Below are 20,310 nucleotides of genomic sequence, written 5' to 3'. Positions count from 1 at the left end.
AGTCCACATTAGTGGTTGCAAAAATCATCTCCCCCGTCGGGTGCAAAAATCTACCCCCCTATTACAATGTAACGGTAAATCCCACCATTCATTGATGAAAGAGTAGCCGAAGAATTGGCGGTGGGTGGTGATAACTAGCTGCCTTCCCTCTAGTCTTACACTGCAAAATTAGAGATGGCTAGCGCAGATAGCCCTCGTGTAGCTTTGCGCGAAATTCAAAACCAAACCCGAAGATGACGACGATACTTGGCCTAAAGTTTTGAACATTATGATCATTGCTCTCTATGGTGCCAATTTTAAGCTGTAGAGTAATACATTTTAAATACACTTTTTTGCATGTCCTTGACTTGAGAAAACGTGTAACAACTCTGTCCTTGTAGCAACGCTTTATGGAGCATTACAACTGCGATGAAAAGAAACTGTACTCATAAAACGACTCATATCCGTTTGACGTAGATACCGGCAAGGAAGGAAGTGCTGGCTACATTAGTCAATGTAATGTCTCCAGTAATCTTTATACAAGATTACTGTTATCGGAATATAAAGTGTTGTGTTTCAGGGCAGTTGTCAAGTCTTAATATTTCTTCATGGTTGTTGTGTTGATGTACGTCCGGGCTCTCAATCACTTCACGGCGTAAGCACCTTTACTGCACTGTGTAACATAAGAATTGTGAGAATTATGACTACAAAAATGTGGAAAGTAAGTGGTAAGTTTTATGAAATGAAATGGGAGGTAAGACCTTACTTTTATCTTATTTTATCATTTAAGTTTATAGGTCTGGATTGATTAACCGTGCGACTTCACATTTAAGAAAACACGACTTCCATGTTTATTACTTCATTTGTTATAAGCAGGACGTGACATATATATATATACAAGCTTGTAACGGCTAGGTGGTTAGGGCGCTAGACTCAAAATTAGAGGGTCGCGGATTCGAATTCCCATCACACTAAACATGCTCGTCCTTTCAGCCGTGGGGGTGTTATAATGTAATGCTCAATCCGCTATTCGTTGGTAAAACAGTAGTCCAAAAATTTCCGATGGGTGGTGATGAATAGCTGTCTTCCCTCTAGTCTTACACTGCTAAATTAGTACGGCTAGCGCAGATAACCTACGTGAAGCTTTGCGTAAATTAAAACAAAAACAAATACATCAGCCTAGAATTACAAAACGCGTGCAGTAGTTTTCATGTCCTTCGCTTCAATTTTCATTATTCTATCATTTTCACGAACACCGTTTGAACTCTGCCTTTTTGCAGTCAACATGTGTTAGATCGATAAGTCCTGATCTCCTTGGAAAAAAACCCAAAAAATCATATACTTCATTTATTAAAACTATACGTGAAAGCCCTCAGTGACATAGCAATATGTCTGCTGGCTAATAATGCTAGAAACCAGAGTTCGATACCCTCAGTGGGTAGAGCACACATAGCCTTTTGTTTAGCTTTGTGCTTAATCACATAAATAAACGTGAAATAATTATAATAGTGTACAAAAAGTATGAAACACAAACGAACGTATGAGTTGGGGCCTGGCATGGCCAGGTGGATTAAGGTGTTGACTCGTAATCCAAGGGTCGCGGGTTCGAATCCTTGTCGCACCAAACATGCTCGCCCTTTCAGCAGTGGAGGCGTTATAAAGTTACGGTCAATCTCACTATTCGTTTGTAAAAGAGTAGCTCAAGAGTTGGCGGTGGGTGGTGATGATTAGCTGCCTTCCCTCTAGTTTTACACTGCTAAATTAGGGACGGCTAGCACAGATAGCCCTCGAGTAGCTTTGTGCGAAATAAAAAAACAAACAAACCAAACGAATGAGTTCAAACGAAGAATAAACCCGCATTAAATATAAGTATTCCATAGGTGTTTATACCAATCTTTGAAAAGAACTAAAGCAAATAATTACAATATAAGGTGAGTGTAAAGCTCTAATGAAGGAAAAATTAGTTAACAATGCAGAAGCGTCTGAATCGGTGTCCGTACGGTTTTGAACGAACTGCGCATACGTATTTCAGACTTAAATAAGTCGATAAAGCTCATAGAAATTGTATTTAACGTAATTTTCAGTTTTTAAAGGAGTGTCACGCAGGTTAAGTGTCGTTTATATAATATACTTAGAAAATGAAAGACTAAAGTTGAAATCGAAGCCAGTTGTCACGTGATAACAACGGCACCATAGCATTGTGTACACTACTCGTTGTTTGTTTGTTTTTTGGAATTTCGCACAAAGCTACTCGAGGGCTATCTGTGCTAGCCGTCCCTAATTTAGCAGTGTAAGACTAGAGGGAAGGCAGCTAGTCATCACCACCCATCGCCAACTTTGGGGCTACTCTTTTACCAACGAAAAGTGGGATTGACCGTCACATTATAACGCCCCCACGGCTGGGAGGGCGAACAGGTTTATGCGACTCGGGCGCGAACCCGCGACCCTCAGATTACGAAGCGCACGCCTTAACGCGCTAGGCCATGCCAGGCCCACTACTCGTTGCATGGAAATGTTTGACTAAGTAAAAGACAGAGGCTTTTCTAATTCGTTTGATTGAGGAACTTGGGAGAAGAGTTCCGGACAGACAAAGGGTATTAATCTGGACACAAATGAAAGGGTATTATTGACATATGTAGCTTTCTAAACTTGTGTTTATATTTATAGAAAACTTTTACTTTAACCTTTTCCATCATGTAAACGCAATGTTTCCAGTGCAGATGTGCTCTAATTATAACGTTTTCGGAAGTAATGAAAACGTAAATTTTAGACTAAAAATAATTTTTTTAGAGAAAATACATCAGTAAATTTTTCACTTACTAAAAGTATAACGTTAGGATTTTTTGTATTTTCTTTTCGCTAATATTTCAGCTGAATATAAGTGTTTCACGTCATTAAAAACTGAAATGATCTAGAGTAATCCTAATAGCTTACCATTAGTGAAGAACATTTAGGAAATTAGAGAGTTTGAGTACAATAATTTATTTAACTGTGATTTACCAGTGATTGAAGATCAAACACTGAGAATGAAGTTATCCGTAAAACCGGAACTCTGTGCGGATCTTTAATTAAACCAACCAACCAAACAAATATCATATTATTTAGTTATAAATATATATATATTAATCATTAATGTCCATCAGTAGCACCGCGATACGTTTGCTGACTCACACCGCTAGAAACTGGGTTTCGATACCCGTGGTGGGCAGAGCGCAGATAGCTCATTGTGTAACTTTGTGTTTAATTACAAACAAAACAATTAATTATGTACACTAATGTTTCTCTATTTTAACACAGACTGGACACAAATATTGTTCGTTGTTATGTCTGCAGTATTCGGCTTTTTCGCTGTTTCATTCGTCCTTCTGTATTGGCGTTTTTACATTTTGAAGAAACAAAAACAGCGGTCTGCTGATATTCAAGACTCCTATAACGTTCTATTGAAAAGCAGAGGAATTCCAAAAACTATCGCTGTCAACCAGAGTATGTATGCTGATGATCCGTTTTTAATGCGTAAACTGCCACCACAGCCCAGTTTTCTTCATTTAGAACATCTCAAAACCCGAGACAACTCTGACAGCTCATTTTCAGACACAGATTGTGAAACAGAGAATCAGAATGTAAAAGCTGGTTTACCTCATTCATCAGCTGACAATTTAGATCGTTTAAGAGAAGATGCTGGGGATACTTTAACGTGTGAACAAATCTCTATTAAGAAAGCTCCACTTATTGAATTTAGCCTAATTTATGAGCCAAGCAAAAAGTCTTTAACAGTTCAGATAATTCGTGTCACAAATCTCCCACTGAAGTATCGCAAAATCTGTTTCTCATTTGTAAAAGTATTTTTGCTTGGTCACACAAAAATCTCACGCAGCACTTCAGTATCCCAAAAATCTCTGAATCCAGAATTCAAAGAAAACCTCACTTTCGAATACTTTTCTCTGGAGGAACTACGTCAGTTCATGCTGAGACTCTCCGTGTATATTAAGTACTCTCACTTAGTGAAAAATAGAAGAATTGGTGACTTCTGGCTTAACTTGTCGAAACTAGAGCTAACGCCAAACATCCGTAAAGAACTGTCAGAAGAAATACTGTTACTCAAGACATCAAGAACGGTAAATGTATATTTGGTTTCATTAGCAGTAGAACTCACGATAAGACGTCAAATGTTTCATCTAATAATATAATTAAAAGGTATTCTTTATAATGCTTATAATTTAAGTATACCTTTTTGATAAGTATATCTAAATCATATATTAATTAATATACCAACTATTTCATCTTTTTTTCTTTTTCTAATCAGTATAAACTTTATTTCCAGCTTTGACTATAGGGGTGATTTTTGCGACGGTAAACGTGCACAAGAGAGTTTCACCAACAATATCAAATTATGATTTCTTTGAAACTAGTATAGAAATACTAGTAATGGTCATAATTAAGGTTGTTGTTGAGTCTAATAGATTATTGAAATTTCTTAGCATCTCGCATAGACCCATGTCGTAGCTGATGGGAGCAGAGATGTTTGTCAGTTTTATCGAGGCAAAATGGCAAATAAATCGTCTAGGAAGAGTTTGGTTCGTAAAGTTAACTCATTTAACTCTGTTATCCTAACGCATTAATAGGAACTATCGAAGAGGGAACTCATCTGCTACTAGACGAATAATGGCTGGCAATCGGTGATACTTAGCTAAAGAAAATACAGTTAAAACTGCAACAAGCATAGAACTGTATTCAACTGATTTGATTACCTTCAACTGAAATATTCGAAATACGTTATGTAGTAACACACGCACACACGCACACACGCACACAAAACACTAAAAAGTACTTTTCTTAGAATGAAACGAAAAGCAGTTTCAGATGTGTTTTCAGTAGCAAACGCCTGCAATGAATATCAGAAAATGCGTGATGTGGTCTGAATACGCTTGTCTACTGAAGATGGTACAATGATGTAATAAAGTATTTTACTAACAGAGAATGAGTCATTTTATTTCTTTAGAAAAGCGTATAAGAATTAGTGTATACTCGAGTGTTGTTGCCAATCTTGGCCATCCATCAGGATGATTTGGTTTGTTTTGAATTTTGCGCAAAGCTACACGAGGACTATCTGCGTTAGACGTTCCTAATTTAGCAGTGTAAGAATAGGGGAAGGCAGCTTGTTATCACCACCTACCGTCAATGTTTGGGCTACTCTTTTACCAACGAATAGTGGGATTGCCCGTAACATTATAACGCCCCCACGGCTAAAAGGGCGAGCATGTTTGGTGTGACAGGGATTCGAACCAGCGATTACGAGTCGAGTGCTTTAACCTAGCCATGCTGAGCCTCCATCTGAATGGAAAATGACCCTTAAAAATGCTAATGCAACAATTCAGTGAGTTCGTATTGCATGGAATTGGTTCATAGAATACAAAAAAGTTAATCCAGCACAAATTTTCCGGATCTAGATTTAATTTAATTTAACACATTTGACATGAAATTGAAACAGCATTTGCTACTCTAATCTTTGTCAACATTTATGAGTTAGTTGCAGACCGTAGCTTTTCACTTTAATACATTTTTTATGCTAGGTTTTGTCATGATTTTTTGAACATCCACATTTCAAATGCATGGACCTTCTCCATATTCTTATTGATTGCCCATATGTTTCATCAGCATATATAGACAGTACGTATCATCTAGACATTATCTTCTAGACAGTACGTATCATCTAGACATTCTCTTCTAGACAGTGCGTATCATCTAGACGTTCTCTTCTAGACAGTACGTATCATCTAGACATTCTCTTCTAGACAATAGTATCATCTAGACATTCTCTTCTAGACAGTACGTGTCATCTAGACATTCTCTTCTAGACAATAGTATCATCTAGACATTCTCTTCTAGACAGTACGTATCATCTTGACGTTCTATTCTAGACAGTACGTATCATCTAGACATTCTCTTCTAGACAGTACGTATCATCTAGACGTTCTCTTCTAGACAGTACGTATCATCTAGACGTTCTCTTCTAGACAGTACGTATCATCTAAGCATTCTCTTCTAGACAGTACGTATCATCTAGACATTCTCTTCTAGACAGTACATATCATCTAGACATTCTCTTCTAGACAGTACGTATCATCTAGACCTTCTTTTCTAGACAGTACGTATCATCTAGACATTCTCTTCTAGACAGTACATATCATCTAGACATTCTCTTCTAGACAGTACATATCATCTAGACATTCTCTTCTAGACAGTACGTATCATCTAGACATTCTCTTCTAGACAGTACGTATCATCTAGACGTTCTCTTCTAGACAGTACGTATCATCTAGACATTCTCTTCTAGACAGTACGTATCATCTAGACATTCTCTTCTAGACAGTACGTATCATCTAAGCATTCTCTTCTAGACAGTACGTATCATCTAGACGTTCTCTTCTAGACAGTAGTATCATCTAGACGTTCTCTTCTAGACAGTACGTATCATCTAGACGTTCTCTTCTAGACAGTACGTATCATCTAGACGTTCTCTTCTAGACAGTACGTATCATCTAGACGTTCTCTTCTAGACAGTACGTATCATCTAGACGTTCTCTTCTAGACAGTACGTATCATCTAGACGTTCTCTTCTAGACAGTACGTATCATCTAAGCATTCTCTTCTAGACAGTACGTATCATCTAGACATTCTCTTCTAGACAATAGTATCATCTAGACATTCTCTTCTAGACAGTACGTATCATCTAGACGTTCTCTTCTAGACAGTATGTATCATCTAGACATTCTCTTCTAGACAGTACGTATCATCTAGACGTTCTCTTCTAGACAGTATGTATCATCTAGACATTCTCTTCTAGACAGTAGTATCATGTAGACATTCTCTTCTAGACAGTACGTATCATCTAGATGTTCTCTTCAAGACAGTACGTATCATGTAGACATTCTCTTCTAGACAGTACGTATCATCTAGACGTTCTCTTCTAGACAGTAGTATCATCTAGACATTCTCTTCTAGACAGTACGTATCATCTAGACGTTCTCTTCTAGACAGTGCATGCATCATCTAGACATTCTCTTCTAGACAGTACGTATCATCTAGACGTTCTCTTCTAGACAGTATGTATCATCTAGACATTCTCTTCTAGACAGTAGTATCATCTAGACATTCTCTTCTAGACAGTACGTATCATCTAAACATTCTCTTCTAGACAGTACGTATCATCTAGACATTCTATTCTAGACAGTACGTATCATCTAGACATTCTATTCTAGACAGTACGTATCATCTAGACATTCTCTTCTAGACAGTACGTATCATCTAGACGTTCTCTTCTAGACAGTACGTATCATCTAGACATTCTCTTCTAGACAGTACATATCATCTAGACATTCTCTTCTAGACAGTATGTATCATCTAGACCTTCTCTTCTAGACAGTACGTATCATCTAGACATTCTCTTCTAAACAGTACGTATCATCTAAGCACTCTCTTCTAGACAGTACGTATCATCTAGACATTCTCTTCTAGACAGTACGTATCATCTAAGCATTCTCTTCTAGACAGTACGTATCATCTAGACGTTCTCTTCTAGACAGTACGTATCATCTAGACGTTCTCTTCTAAACAGTACATATCATCTAAGCATTCTCTTCTAGACAGTACGTATCATCTAGACATTCTCTTCTAGACAGTACGTATCATCTAGACGTTCTCTTCTAGACAGTACGTATCATCTAGACGTTCTCTTCTAGACAGTACGTATCATCTAGACGTTCTCTTCTAGACAGTACGTATCATCTAGACTTTCTCTTCTAGACAGTACGTATCATCTAGACGTTCTCTGCTAAACAGTACGTATCATCTAGACATTCTCTTCTAGACAGTACGTATCACCTAGACATTCTCTTCTAGACAGTATGTATCATCTAGACCTTCTCTTCTAGACAGTACGTATCATCTAGACATTCTCTTCTAAACAGTACGTATCATCTAAGCACTCTCTTCTAGACAGTGCGTGATCATCTAGACATTCTCTTCTAGACAGTGCATGATCATCTAAGCATTCTCTTCTAGACAGTGCGTATCATCTAGACGTTCTCTTCTAGACAGTGCATGATCATCTAGACGCTCTCTTCTAGACAGTGCGTGATCATCTAAGCATTCTCTTCTAGACAGTACGTATCATCTAGACATTCTCTTCTAGACAGTGCGTGTATCATCTAGACGTTCTCTTCTAGACAGTACGTTATCATCTAGACGTTCTCTTCTAGACAGTACGTATCATCTAGACGTTCTCTTCTAGACAGTAATGTTATCATCTAGACGTTCTCTTCTAGACAGTGCGTGCATCATCTAGACTTACTCTTCTAGACAGTACGTGTATCATCTAGACGTTCTCTTCTAAACAGTACGTATCATCTAGACATTCTCTTCTAGACAGTACGTATCACCTAGACATTCTCTTCTAGACAGTACGTATCATCTAAGCATTCTTTTCTAGACAGTACATATCATCTAGACGTTCTCTTCTAGACAGTACGTATCATCTAGACATTCTCTTCTAGACAGTATGTATCATCTAGACGTTCTCTTCTAGACAGTGCGTATCATCTAGACATTCTCTTCTAAACAGTAATGCATCATCTAGACAGTGCATGTATCATCTAGACGTTCTCTTCTTGACAGTGCACGTATCATCTAAGCATTCTCTTCTAGACAGTGCGTATCATGTAGACATTCTCTTCTAGACAGTACGTATCATCTAGATGTTCTCTTCAAGACAGTATGTATCATCTAGACATTCTCTTCTAGACAGTACGTATCATCTAGACGTTCTCTTCTAGACAGTACGTATCATCTAGACGTTCTCTTCTAGACAGTGCGTATCATCTAGACGTTCTCTTCTAGACAGTGCGTATCATCTAGACGTTCTCTTCTAGACAGTACGTATCATCTAGACATTCTCTTCTAGACAGTACATATCATCTAGACATTCTCTTCTAGACAGTACGTATCATCTAGACATTCTCTTCTAGACAGTACGTATCATCTAGACATTCTCTTCTAGACAGTACGTATCATCTAGACGTTCTCTTCTAGACAGTACGCATCATCTAGACGTTCTCTTCTAGACAGTAATGTATCATCTAGACGTTCTCTTCTAGACAGCACGCATCATGTAGACCTTCTCTTCTAGACAGTGCAATGTATCATCTAGACGTTCTCTTCAAGACAGTACGTATCATGTAGACATTCTCTTCTAGACAGTGCGTATCATCTAGACGTTCTCTTCTAGACAGTGCGTATCATCTAGACGTTCTCTTCTAGACAGTGCATGTATCATCTAGACGTTCTCTTCTAGACAGTACGTATCATCTAGACGTTCTCTTCTAGACAGTGCGTATCATCTAGACGTTCTCTTCTAGACAGTAATGTATCATCTAGACGTTCTCTTCTAGACAGTACATATCATCTAGACATTCTCTTCTAGACAGTACGTATCATCTAGACGTTCTTTTCTAGACAGTACGTATCATCTAGACGTTCTCTTCTAGACAGTACGTATCATCTAGACCTTCTCTTCTTGACAGTACGTATCTTCTAGACGTTCTCTTCTAGACAGTACGTATCATCTAAGCATTCTTTTCTAGACAGTACGTATCATCTAGACGTTCTCTTCTAGACAGTACGTATCATCTAGACATTCTCTTCTAGACAGTACGTATCATCTAGACGTTCTCTTCTAGACAGTACGTATCATCTAGACATTCTCTTCTAGACAGTACGTATCATCTAGACGTTCTCTTCTAGACAGTACGTATCATCTAGACGTTCTCTTCTAGACAGTACGTATCATCTAGACGTTCTCTTCTAGACAGTACGTATCATCTAGACATTCTCTTCTAGACAGTACGTATCATCTAGACATTTTCTTCTACGTTTTTACGTTAATGCTTTTTTATTACCAAAACAACTTTCATTTCACAAAACGTATGTCTTAATAATTCTAACCATCTTTTTCCCCTTGTGTCTCATTTACCATCAACTACAATGAGTTGAAGATTTTGTAAGATGTAATAAATATCGTTTACTGTAGTCCTTCATGCGCTACAAAAATATAGGATTGAAGAATGTTTTCTGTGTTTACGAATCCTGACGGTAGCAAAGAATTAGAGTACTTTTACCTTTTATACGTCCAGAACATTTCTAATGCTGCAAAGGTTTTCAAAAGGTTTCGTATCTTTTTCTATTGAATAGAAGATTTCAAGATGTATTTTTCATTCTTAAATTTGATTTTCACCACCGATTTAAAGTTATTTTATTATTGTTTTTGATAGCCAACATTTTCAGATGAACTTCTTGTAAAACATTCCTGATGTACATACGTAATGGTCATAAAAAATGATCTATTTGTACTAAATATATACTTAGGGAAGTATGTATATTAAAAAACGATCTATTTGTACTAAATATATACTTAGGGAAGTATGTATATTAAAAATGATCTATTTGTACTAAATATATACTTAGGGAAGTATGTATATTAAAAATGATCTATTTGTACTAAATATATACTTAGGGAAGTATGTATATTAAAAAATGATCTATTTGTACTAAATATATACTTAGGGAAGTATGTATATTAAAAAATGATCTATTTGTACTAAATAGATACATACTTAGTGAAGTATGTATATTAAAAATGATCTATTTGTACTAACTATATACTTAGGGAAGTATGTATATTAAAAATGATCTATTTGTACTAAATATATACTTAGGGAAGTATGTATATTAAAAATGATCTATTTGTACTAAATATATACTTAGGGAAGTATGTATATTAAAAATGATTTATTTGTTATAAATATATACTTAGTGAAGTATGTATATTAAAAATGATCTATTTGTACTAAATATATACTTTGGGAAGTATGTATATTAAAAAATGATCTATTTGTACTAAATATATACTTAGGGAAGTATGTATATTAAAAAATGATCTATTTGTACTAAATATATACTTTGGGAAGTATGTATATTAAAAAATGATCTATTTGTACTAAATATATACTTAAAGAAGTATGTATATTAAAAAAATGATTTATTTGTACTAAATATATACTTAGGGAAGTATGCATATTAAAAATGATCTATTTGTACTAAATATATACTTAGGGAAGTATGTATATTAAAAAATGATCTATTTGTACTAAATATATACTTAGGGAAGTATGTATATTATAATTTTTGTGTGAAATGAACATTCAAAAATGAATTTCATTTGTTTTCAGACACATTCAGTAGCAGACCTTGGTTTCCTTTTCATCTCACTACAATATCAACCTGAGGCCAATAGACTTAAAGTGATGGTCCGGAAAGCGAACAACTTAAGACGACAAACAGTTGTTTCCATAACACAATCAGGTAGATATGTTCAACTCAAAACGACAAACAGTTGTTTACATAACACAATCCGGTAGATATGTTCAACTTAAAATGACAAACATCTTGTTTACATCACATAATCAGGTAGATATGGTCAACTCATGACGACAAACAGTTGTTTACATGACACAATCCGGTAAATATGTTCAACTCAAAATGACAAACAGTTGTTTACATAACACAATCCGGTAGATATGTTCAACTCAAAATGACAAACAGTTGTTTACATAACACAATCCGGTAGATATGTTCAACTTAAAATGACAAACAGTTGTTTACATCACATAATCAGGTAGATATGGTCAACTCATGACGACAAACAGTTGTTTACATGACACAATCCGGTAAATATGTTCAACTCAAAATGACAAACAGTTGTTTACATCACATAATCAGGTAGATATGTTCAACTTAAAATGACAAACAGTTGTTTACATCACATAATCAGGTAGATATGGTCAACTCATGACGACAAACAGTTGTTTATATGACACAATCCGGTAAATATGTTCAAGTTAAAATGACAAACAGTTGTTTACATCACATAAACAGGTAGATATGGTCAACTCATGACGACAAACAGTTGTTTACATGATACAATCCGGTAAATATGTTCAACTCAAAATGACAAACAGTTGTTTACATAACACAATCCGGTAGATATGTTCAACTTAAAATGACAAACAGTTGTTTACATCACATAATCAGGTAGATATGGTCAACTCATGACGACAAACAGTTGTTTACATGACACAATCCGGTAAATATGTTCAACTCAAAATGACAAACAGTTGTTTACATAACACAATCCGGTAGATATGTTCAACTTAAAATGACAAACAGTTGTTTACATCACATAATCAGGTAGATATGGTCAACTCATGACGACAAACAGTTGTTTACATGACACAATCCGGTAAATATGTTCAACTCAAAATGACAAACAGTTGTTTACATGACACAATCCGGTAAATATGTTCAACTCAAAATGACAAACAGTTGTTTACATCACATAATCAGGTAGATATGTTCAACCTAAAATGACAAACAGTTGTTTACATCACATAATCAGGTAGATATGGTCAACTCATGACGACAAACAGTTGTTTACATGACACAATCCGGTAAATATGTTCAAGTTAAAATGACAAACAGTTGTTTACATCACATAATCAGGTAGATATGGTCAACTCATGACGACAAACAATTGTTTACATGATACAATCCGGTAAATATGTTCAACTCAAAATGACAAACAGTTGTTTACATAACACAATCCGGTAGATATGTTCAACTTAAAATGACAAACAGTTGTTTACATCACATAATCAGGTAGGTATGGTCAACTCATGACGACAAACAGTTGTTTACATGACACAATCCGGTAAATATGTTCAACTCAAAATGACAAACAGTTGTTTACATAACACAATCCGGTAGATATGTTCAACTTAAAATGACAAACAGTTGTTTGCATCACATAATCAGGTAGATATGGTCAACTCATGACGACAAACAGTTGTTTACATGACACAATCCGATAAATATGTTCAACTCAAAATGACAAACAGTTGTTTACATAACACAATCCGGTAGATATGTTCAACTTAAAATGACAAACAGTTGTTTACATCACATAATCAGGTAGATATGGTCAACTCATGACGACAAACAGTTGTTTACATGACACAATCCGGTAAATATGTTCAACTTAAAATGACAAACAGTTGTTTACATCACATAATCACGTAGATATGGTTAACTCATGACTACAAACATTTGTTTACATGACACAATCCGGTAAATATGTTCAACTTAAAATGACAAACAGTTGTTTACATGACACAATCCGGTAAATATGTTCAACTTAACATGACAAACAGTTATTTACATCACATAATCACGTAGATATGGTCAACTCATGACGACAAACAATTGTTTACATGACACAATCCGGTAAGTATGTTCAACTCAAAATGACAAACAGTTGTTTACATAACACAATCCGGTAGATAAGTTCAACTTAAAATGACAAACAGTTGTTTACATCACATAATCAGGTAGATATGGTCAACTCATGACGACAAACAGTTGTTTACATGACACAATCCGGTAAATATGTTCAACTCAAAATGACAAATAGTTGTTTACATAACACAATCCGGTAGATATGTTCAACTTAAAATGACAAACAGTTGTTTACATCACATAATCAGGTAGATATGGTCAACTCATGACGACAAACAGTTGTTTACATGACACAATCCGGTAAATATGTTCAACTCAAAATGACAAACAGTTGTTTACATAACACAATCCGGTAGATATGTTCAACTTAAAATGACAAACAGTTGTTCACATCACATAATCAGGTAGATATGGTCAACTCATGACGACAAACAGTTGTTTACATGACACAATCCGGTAAATATGTTCAACTCAAAATGACAAACAGTTGTTTACATAACACAATCCGGTAGATATGTTCAACTTAAAATGACAAACAGTTGTTTACATCACATAATCAGGTAGATATGGTCAACTCATGACGACAAACAGTTGTTTACATGACACAATCCGGTAAATATGTTCAACTTAAAATGACAAACAGTTGTTTACATCACATAATCACGTAGATATGGTTAACTCATGACGACAAACATTTGTTTACATGACACAATCCGGTAAATATGTTCAACTTAAAATGACAAACAGTTGTTTACATGACACAATCCGGTAAATATGTTCAACTTAACATGACAAACAGTTATTTACATCACATAATCACGTAGATATGGTCAACTCATGACGACAAACAATTGTTTACATGACACAATCCGGTAAGTATGTTCAACTCAAAATGACAAACAGTTGTTTACATAACACAATCCGGTAGATAAGTTCAACTTAAAATGACAAACAGTTGTTTACATCACATAATCAGGTAGATATGGTCAACTCATGACGACAAACAGTTGTTTACATGACACAATCCGGTAAATATGTTCAACTCAAAATGACAAATAGTTGTTTACATAACACAATCCGGTAGATATGTTCAACTTAAAATGACAAACAGTTGTTTACATCACATAATCAGGTAGATATGGTCAACTCATGACGACAAACAGTTGTTTACATGACACAATCCGGTAAATATGTTCAACTCAAAATGACAAACAGTTGTTTACATAACACAATCCGGTAGATATGTTCAACTTAAAATGACAAACAGTTGTTCACATCACATAATCAGGTAGATATGGTCAACTCATGACGACAAACAGTTGTTTACATGACACAATCCGGTAAATATGTTCAACTCAAAATGACAAACAGTTGTTTACATAACACAATCCGGTAGATATGTTCAACTTAAAATGACAAACAGTTGTTTACATCACATAATCAGGTAGATATGGTCAACTCATGACGACAAACAGTTGTTTACATGACACAATCCGGTAAATATGTTCAACTCAAAATGACAAACAGTTGTTTACATAACACAATCCAGTAGATATGTTCAACTTAAAATGACAAACAGTTGTTTACATCACATAATCAGGTAGATATGGTCAACTCATGACGACAAACAGTTGTTTACATGACACAATCCGGTAAATATGTTCAACTCAAAATGACAAATAGTTGTTTACATAACACAATCCGGTAGATATGTTCAACTTAAAATGACAAACAGTTGTTTACATCACATAATCAGGTAGATATGGTCAACTCATGACGACAAACAGTTGTTTACATGACACAATCCGGTAAATATGTTCAACTCAAAATGACAAACAGTTGTTTACATAACACAATCCGGTAGATATGTTCAACTTAAAATGACAAACAGTTGTTTACATCACATAATCAGGTAGATATGGTCAACTCATGACGACAAACAGTTGTTTACATGACACAATCCGGTCGGTAGATATGTTCAACTTAAAAAGACAAACAGTTGTTTACATCACACAATCAGGTAGATATGTTCACTTTTCTAGAAAATAGATGGTTGAATTGGTCAGTTAATATTTAGCGCTAATAAAATTAATGTACATTACTTGACTGTATTGTTTTAAATAGATTTTAACTAAATGAAACAAGAATAGCAGTTCATGTTGGAAGTATGACTTTATTAAAGGTATAATCTATAAATTTGTACTAAGTTTTTTTCCACCAAGCGAGAATATCTTAAATAACCAGACCTGGAAAGTAAAGCACAAGATAACTAGATTATTTTTTCGATTTATCCTTTGGAACATATTTGTATTCTAAAATTAGGAAATATTTTACTTATAACACCATTTTCTATATGTATATTTCAAAAATCTGAAATGGAAAATGTTGTGTAAACATTTCAGTTATCGATATTTCTCGTATTTCGAAAAACACAAAATCTCTTTCATTAAAAAACATTTTTTTGTATTAAGATGAGCCACTTTCATATGTCAAATAATACTCTACAAATGATTCTTCTAAAGTTGTATATTGTAAAACAGAGCAAGATACTAAACCTACAGTTATTTCAAGTTACTGGACACCAATCATAAAAGCCAAGTGTCGTCAGTTACATAACTCCACTTTTTCAACTACAGAACTTCCTCTTGACATTACCCGTTCTTATAATTCAATCACTAGCACAGGCATAAAGAACCTAGAAATTTTGGCACTTTTTTGCTACGTAAAAACCTGTCAAAGATGAAATTTGTGCATCAACGATTTATTTAGCACTGAATGAAATTAATTCTTCTTTAATTATGGAGAAAAGTTTTTGAACGATGGTCAAATATTTACAAGAAATGTGGTTTCGAGAGAACTGTTTGTTTGTTTTAGAATTAAACACAAAGCTATACAATGGGCTATCTGTTATCTGCCCACCACGGTTATCGAAACCCGGTTTTTAGTGTGTAAGTCCGCAGACATACCACTGTGCCATTGGGGGGCTTCGAGAGAACTATTGCCATAATGCAATTGGTTTGATAATAAAATAAGGTAACCACTGAATGCTGTAACTAAAATCGATGCTGGGACGAGACACTTTAGGTAAAGAAAAAAAGCTCATGGTAGGCTTTCGTTTTCAGAAAGTAATTAAGTGGTAGCATGTGCAGCACACACGTAGCGGTTGCTACACGCGTGTTGACATCGGGCAATAGGAGGGAGGGTAGAGAAAATTAGGTCATAATTCGACAAAGTGGAACCAAAGGGCGCTACCCCATGCAATGATGTCATCAGATGAGGTGCGTTGATAGGCCGCCATGACTAGCGACAATTGCGTCAGAACTAATGAAGCCTAAGAAATTTATCAACGTGTCTAACATGGCTAGGTTTAAAACTAATTCGTTACTTCTATATTTAATTACATTTTTTGACTATTTATATGTAAATTGTCCTGATAAAGGATGCTTATTCTAATATCATATAACGATCTAAAATTTACTGTTTCATTAGTTTCACTTTATGATATCCGTATAATTTGGCAAAATAATTCAATTATAAATAATACTTTACAGTTTTATCTTATATGAGTGTTAAGGGTTTTTTCAAGAACATTTACATGCAAATGGCCAGGAACTGTAATTAAATACAAAACTAATGAATTAGTTTTAAACCTCGTCATGTTGAAACACGTTGATGCATGTTGTAAGCGTCATTACCACTAAAATCATGGCTGCTTGTCGTAGCGACCCATTAACACACTCTCTAATGACACTGTTTGTTTGTTTTTTGAACTTTGCGCAAAGCTACTGGAGGGCTATCTGCGCTAGCCGTCCCTAATTTAGCAGTGTAAGACTAGAGGGAAGTCACCACCACCCACCGCTAACTCTTGAGTTACTCTTTTACCAGCGAATAGTGGGACTGACCGTAACATTATAGCGCCCCCCAAGATTGAAAGGGCGAGCATGTTTGGTGCGATGGGGATGCGAAACCGCGCCCCTCAGATTACGAGTCGCACGCCTTAACTCACTTGGCCATGCCGGGTCTCTCTAATGACATTATTGCATGTCGCCATTGTGTGGAGCTATGACCTAACTGTCTCTGGCAACTTTGTCTCTACTCTTTTCCCTACTTCCTAATGACGATAAATCTACTTGATGTCATCCTGAAATACACCTATTGCTTGAAGTCGACACGTGTGTAGCGCCCCCTGGTGGAAAGTCACGTGGTCTCCGGTGTAAATACTCCCGAAGGTATAAGACTTGTGTTTATGAGCGCCAAACCTGCAAATACGTATTGGAGGACTCAACTTTGGAAAGATTTGGTTTCCAGTCAGTTTCAACGGGCTTTAATGTCAGTAACTTATACTGTGAAAATCTATGCATTAACCTAAAACTGATTTTTAACTACCTAAGAAAAAACATGTAATTTCCAACTACTACAATATTCCTGCAGTTCCTTGAGAATATGTTTTTTATAAAAATAAATATTGACGTGAAAATGCTTTTTGTTTGTAGTTAAGCACAAAGGTTCTTATGTACTGTATGTGTTCTATCGACTGCGGGTCATGGAACAAATGTTTAGTGTTAGGAACTAACAGACTTACTTATGTAAATAAGAAAGCTAGTTTTAGAGTATCACCTACACAGTATATAAGAATTATGAATGAGGCATCAAGTCCATATAATTCTCATTTGTTTTTTTTTTTTTGGAAATCTGTGTACTTTTTATAATTGAATAGAATCTTCGTGTATTTGTGCACAGTAATAATTCAAATTACCAATGAACTTATTGTTCAATAAACTTTATATCTATTTACTGATATCATTAGAATGTTGAATTAAGTTTCGTTTTCAGTTAAATATTGTTGAAGTGTGGTATGCTTCCTTATATCTCTTGACATGAAATTGATTCCATTCATCTTTAATGGTATAAAATTTTACTTTTAACTCTTTCTCTGTTTTTTTTTTTTTTTTTGTTTTGTTTTCAGAGTACTATGTAATTATTAACTTGTTGCGAGGTGTTGAGAGTATTACTTGTAAGGAAACTAAACCCGTATCTGGACCAAACCCAGTGTGGAACCAACCTTTTATTTTTGATATTCCTAAGGAATTTGTGCATCAGTATTCGTTGCAGTTTCTGCTCATGCGCGATCGAATCTACTCACGAGATGGTGTTGTAGGGCAAGTGTTAGTTGGACAAGGTTCAACATCTCTTGGGACAACTCACTGGAATGAAGCAATGGCACCTGGTGCTGTAGAAACGACGAAATGGCATGATATTATTCAGGTGGACAAATATTAAGATTTTGATAAAGAGATTGTGGATTATTCATAAACCAATAAATTAATTTCATTTTGAAAAAAGAAATCAAAATCAAAGTTACAATGAAAGTCAACGATAATATTGTAGTAAGAGTCTACAGAGATTACAGATTGGCGTATATTGTTGGAGCAAGAAACAGAACAGATGCGGCCAAATTACAGAAGAAGCTAAAATATTATAATTCCTGTTCTTTGATAAGATTTGTTTTCGAAATTTAAAGTCGTGTGAAGTTGGTGTCTGCAGTCTTCTGGACTCCCTTTGATAGCCAGGCTTTTAACTTTTGTACCTAGTGATGAAATACATGTGAAAACTTTAACATTTCGTCACATGCAACAATCAATGTACTGATCATAATATTTGATTGAAAACAATTGAAGATTGACCATTTTATAGTATCAGAAATGCAATGGAATATTTCAGTGAAATAATTTAAACACAAACGTAAATATTTAAGTAATACTAAGTAGTTATAACAATAAAAAAAATAAAACTTCTTCAATTTATATTGCGATGTTATTTTTTCTCAGAAAAGAACTTGAAAATGTTTGGAAGTAAAATATAGAAAACTTTATATACGTTTGGTATTCCAATAGCATTTTAGTCAGTTAGTGAGTGAGTTTATTTTATAACAAAGTCATATTTTAACATTATAAGTCCATAAACTCACTGTTGTCATACCGTAGTACAGTACTCCTATATATTCATTTTAGGTTTAGCAACAAAACTGATATTTTGATAATACCATAAAGTAATTAATTAACAGTTCTGTGTTTAATTAAGTGAGTTAATTTTATCTTAACCAAGTAAAAGTGACATTTTTGTCCCTTTTTTACCTATGCTTAAGAATTACATACAATGCCACACTCGTAGCTTCAATTAAATAGATTTGTGTGAATTTTCTCTTTCATCAACACGAACTTGGTTCTACTGGTCAAATACCCTTATAAAATGTATTTAGAGAAATCCACTGTCGGCTATCAGTTTTACAGAAAAAACAACAACAATAACATTGAAAGACAATGAAAAGTCTGGACACTCTGAATGACAGGATTTTTTCAATCTGGTTGATTTCAAAATTCACGGCGACACTTCTTCATTTCTATGTATTAAAAACCACGAATCACCCTCCAACCCTGATAGTCAGACATTGACCGTTTTTCTTTTCATTTTAATCTTGTTAAACTAAAAATTACCCGCTGTGACAGTAATCAGTGCAAGGAGATCTTGCCATTAGTTGGTGAAATCCGGATTTTGGCAGGTCTAAACTGTTGCTTTGAATATCAGTATTTTTAATGAAAAAAATAATTATGTAACCTTAGATATCTGAATTAAACTGACCAATTTGTATGATTCCCAAAAATGATCGGTTTTGGCGAAATTTCAAGGTATATTTTGAAATTGATTAAATTTACAAATTTAGCACTGATTGAATTATAATGTACAAAATGTTTCGGTGAAAATGTGTGGCTAATGTTAACATCAAAGATAAGCTTTATTCAGAAAGTTTGTTTTTGTTTGAAGATTAAAAAACAACAGCACTATAAACAATAACCCCATCATCATTCACGATTAGGCCCGACATGACCCAGGTGGTTAAGGCACTCGACTTGTTTGTACTTGAAAAAA

At 34.9% G+C, this 20,310-nt stretch overlaps 2 protein-coding genes across 4 annotated transcripts in view; both read left to right on the top strand.

Annotated features, from left to right (window-relative positions):
- LOC143239841 (uncharacterized) overlaps positions 1–20,310 on the top strand; it is a 298,954-nt gene that overhangs the window by 176,375 nt on the left and 102,269 nt on the right. The window lies entirely within an intron of this gene.
- LOC143239812 (synaptotagmin-6-like) lies at positions 488–19,405 on the top strand. Of its 3 annotated transcripts, none has more exons than XM_076481360.1 (4): positions 488–733; positions 3,277–4,094; positions 11,262–11,394; positions 18,350–19,405. In XM_076481360.1, exons 1-4 carry the CDS (start codon positions 727–729, stop codon positions 18,661–18,663), a joined length of 1,272 nt encoding a protein of 423 aa, XP_076337475.1. In that variant the 5' UTR covers positions 488–726; the 3' UTR covers positions 18,664–19,405. The 3 variants fall into 3 exon arrangements, with proteins under 3 accessions (XP_076337475.1, XP_076337483.1, XP_076337471.1); XM_076481368.1 differs by having other exon boundaries at positions 489–700; positions 18,350–19,404; XM_076481356.1 differs by having other exon boundaries at positions 493–707; positions 18,350–19,403.

Source organism: Tachypleus tridentatus, chromosome 2, assembly GCF_004210375.1.
Source record: "Tachypleus tridentatus isolate NWPU-2018 chromosome 2, ASM421037v1, whole genome shotgun sequence".
NCBI classification, from domain to species: domain Eukaryota; kingdom Metazoa; phylum Arthropoda; class Merostomata; order Xiphosura; family Limulidae; genus Tachypleus; species Tachypleus tridentatus.
Note: the sequence above shows the minus strand (reverse complement) of the source record. Positions and strands in the feature narration are given on the sequence as shown.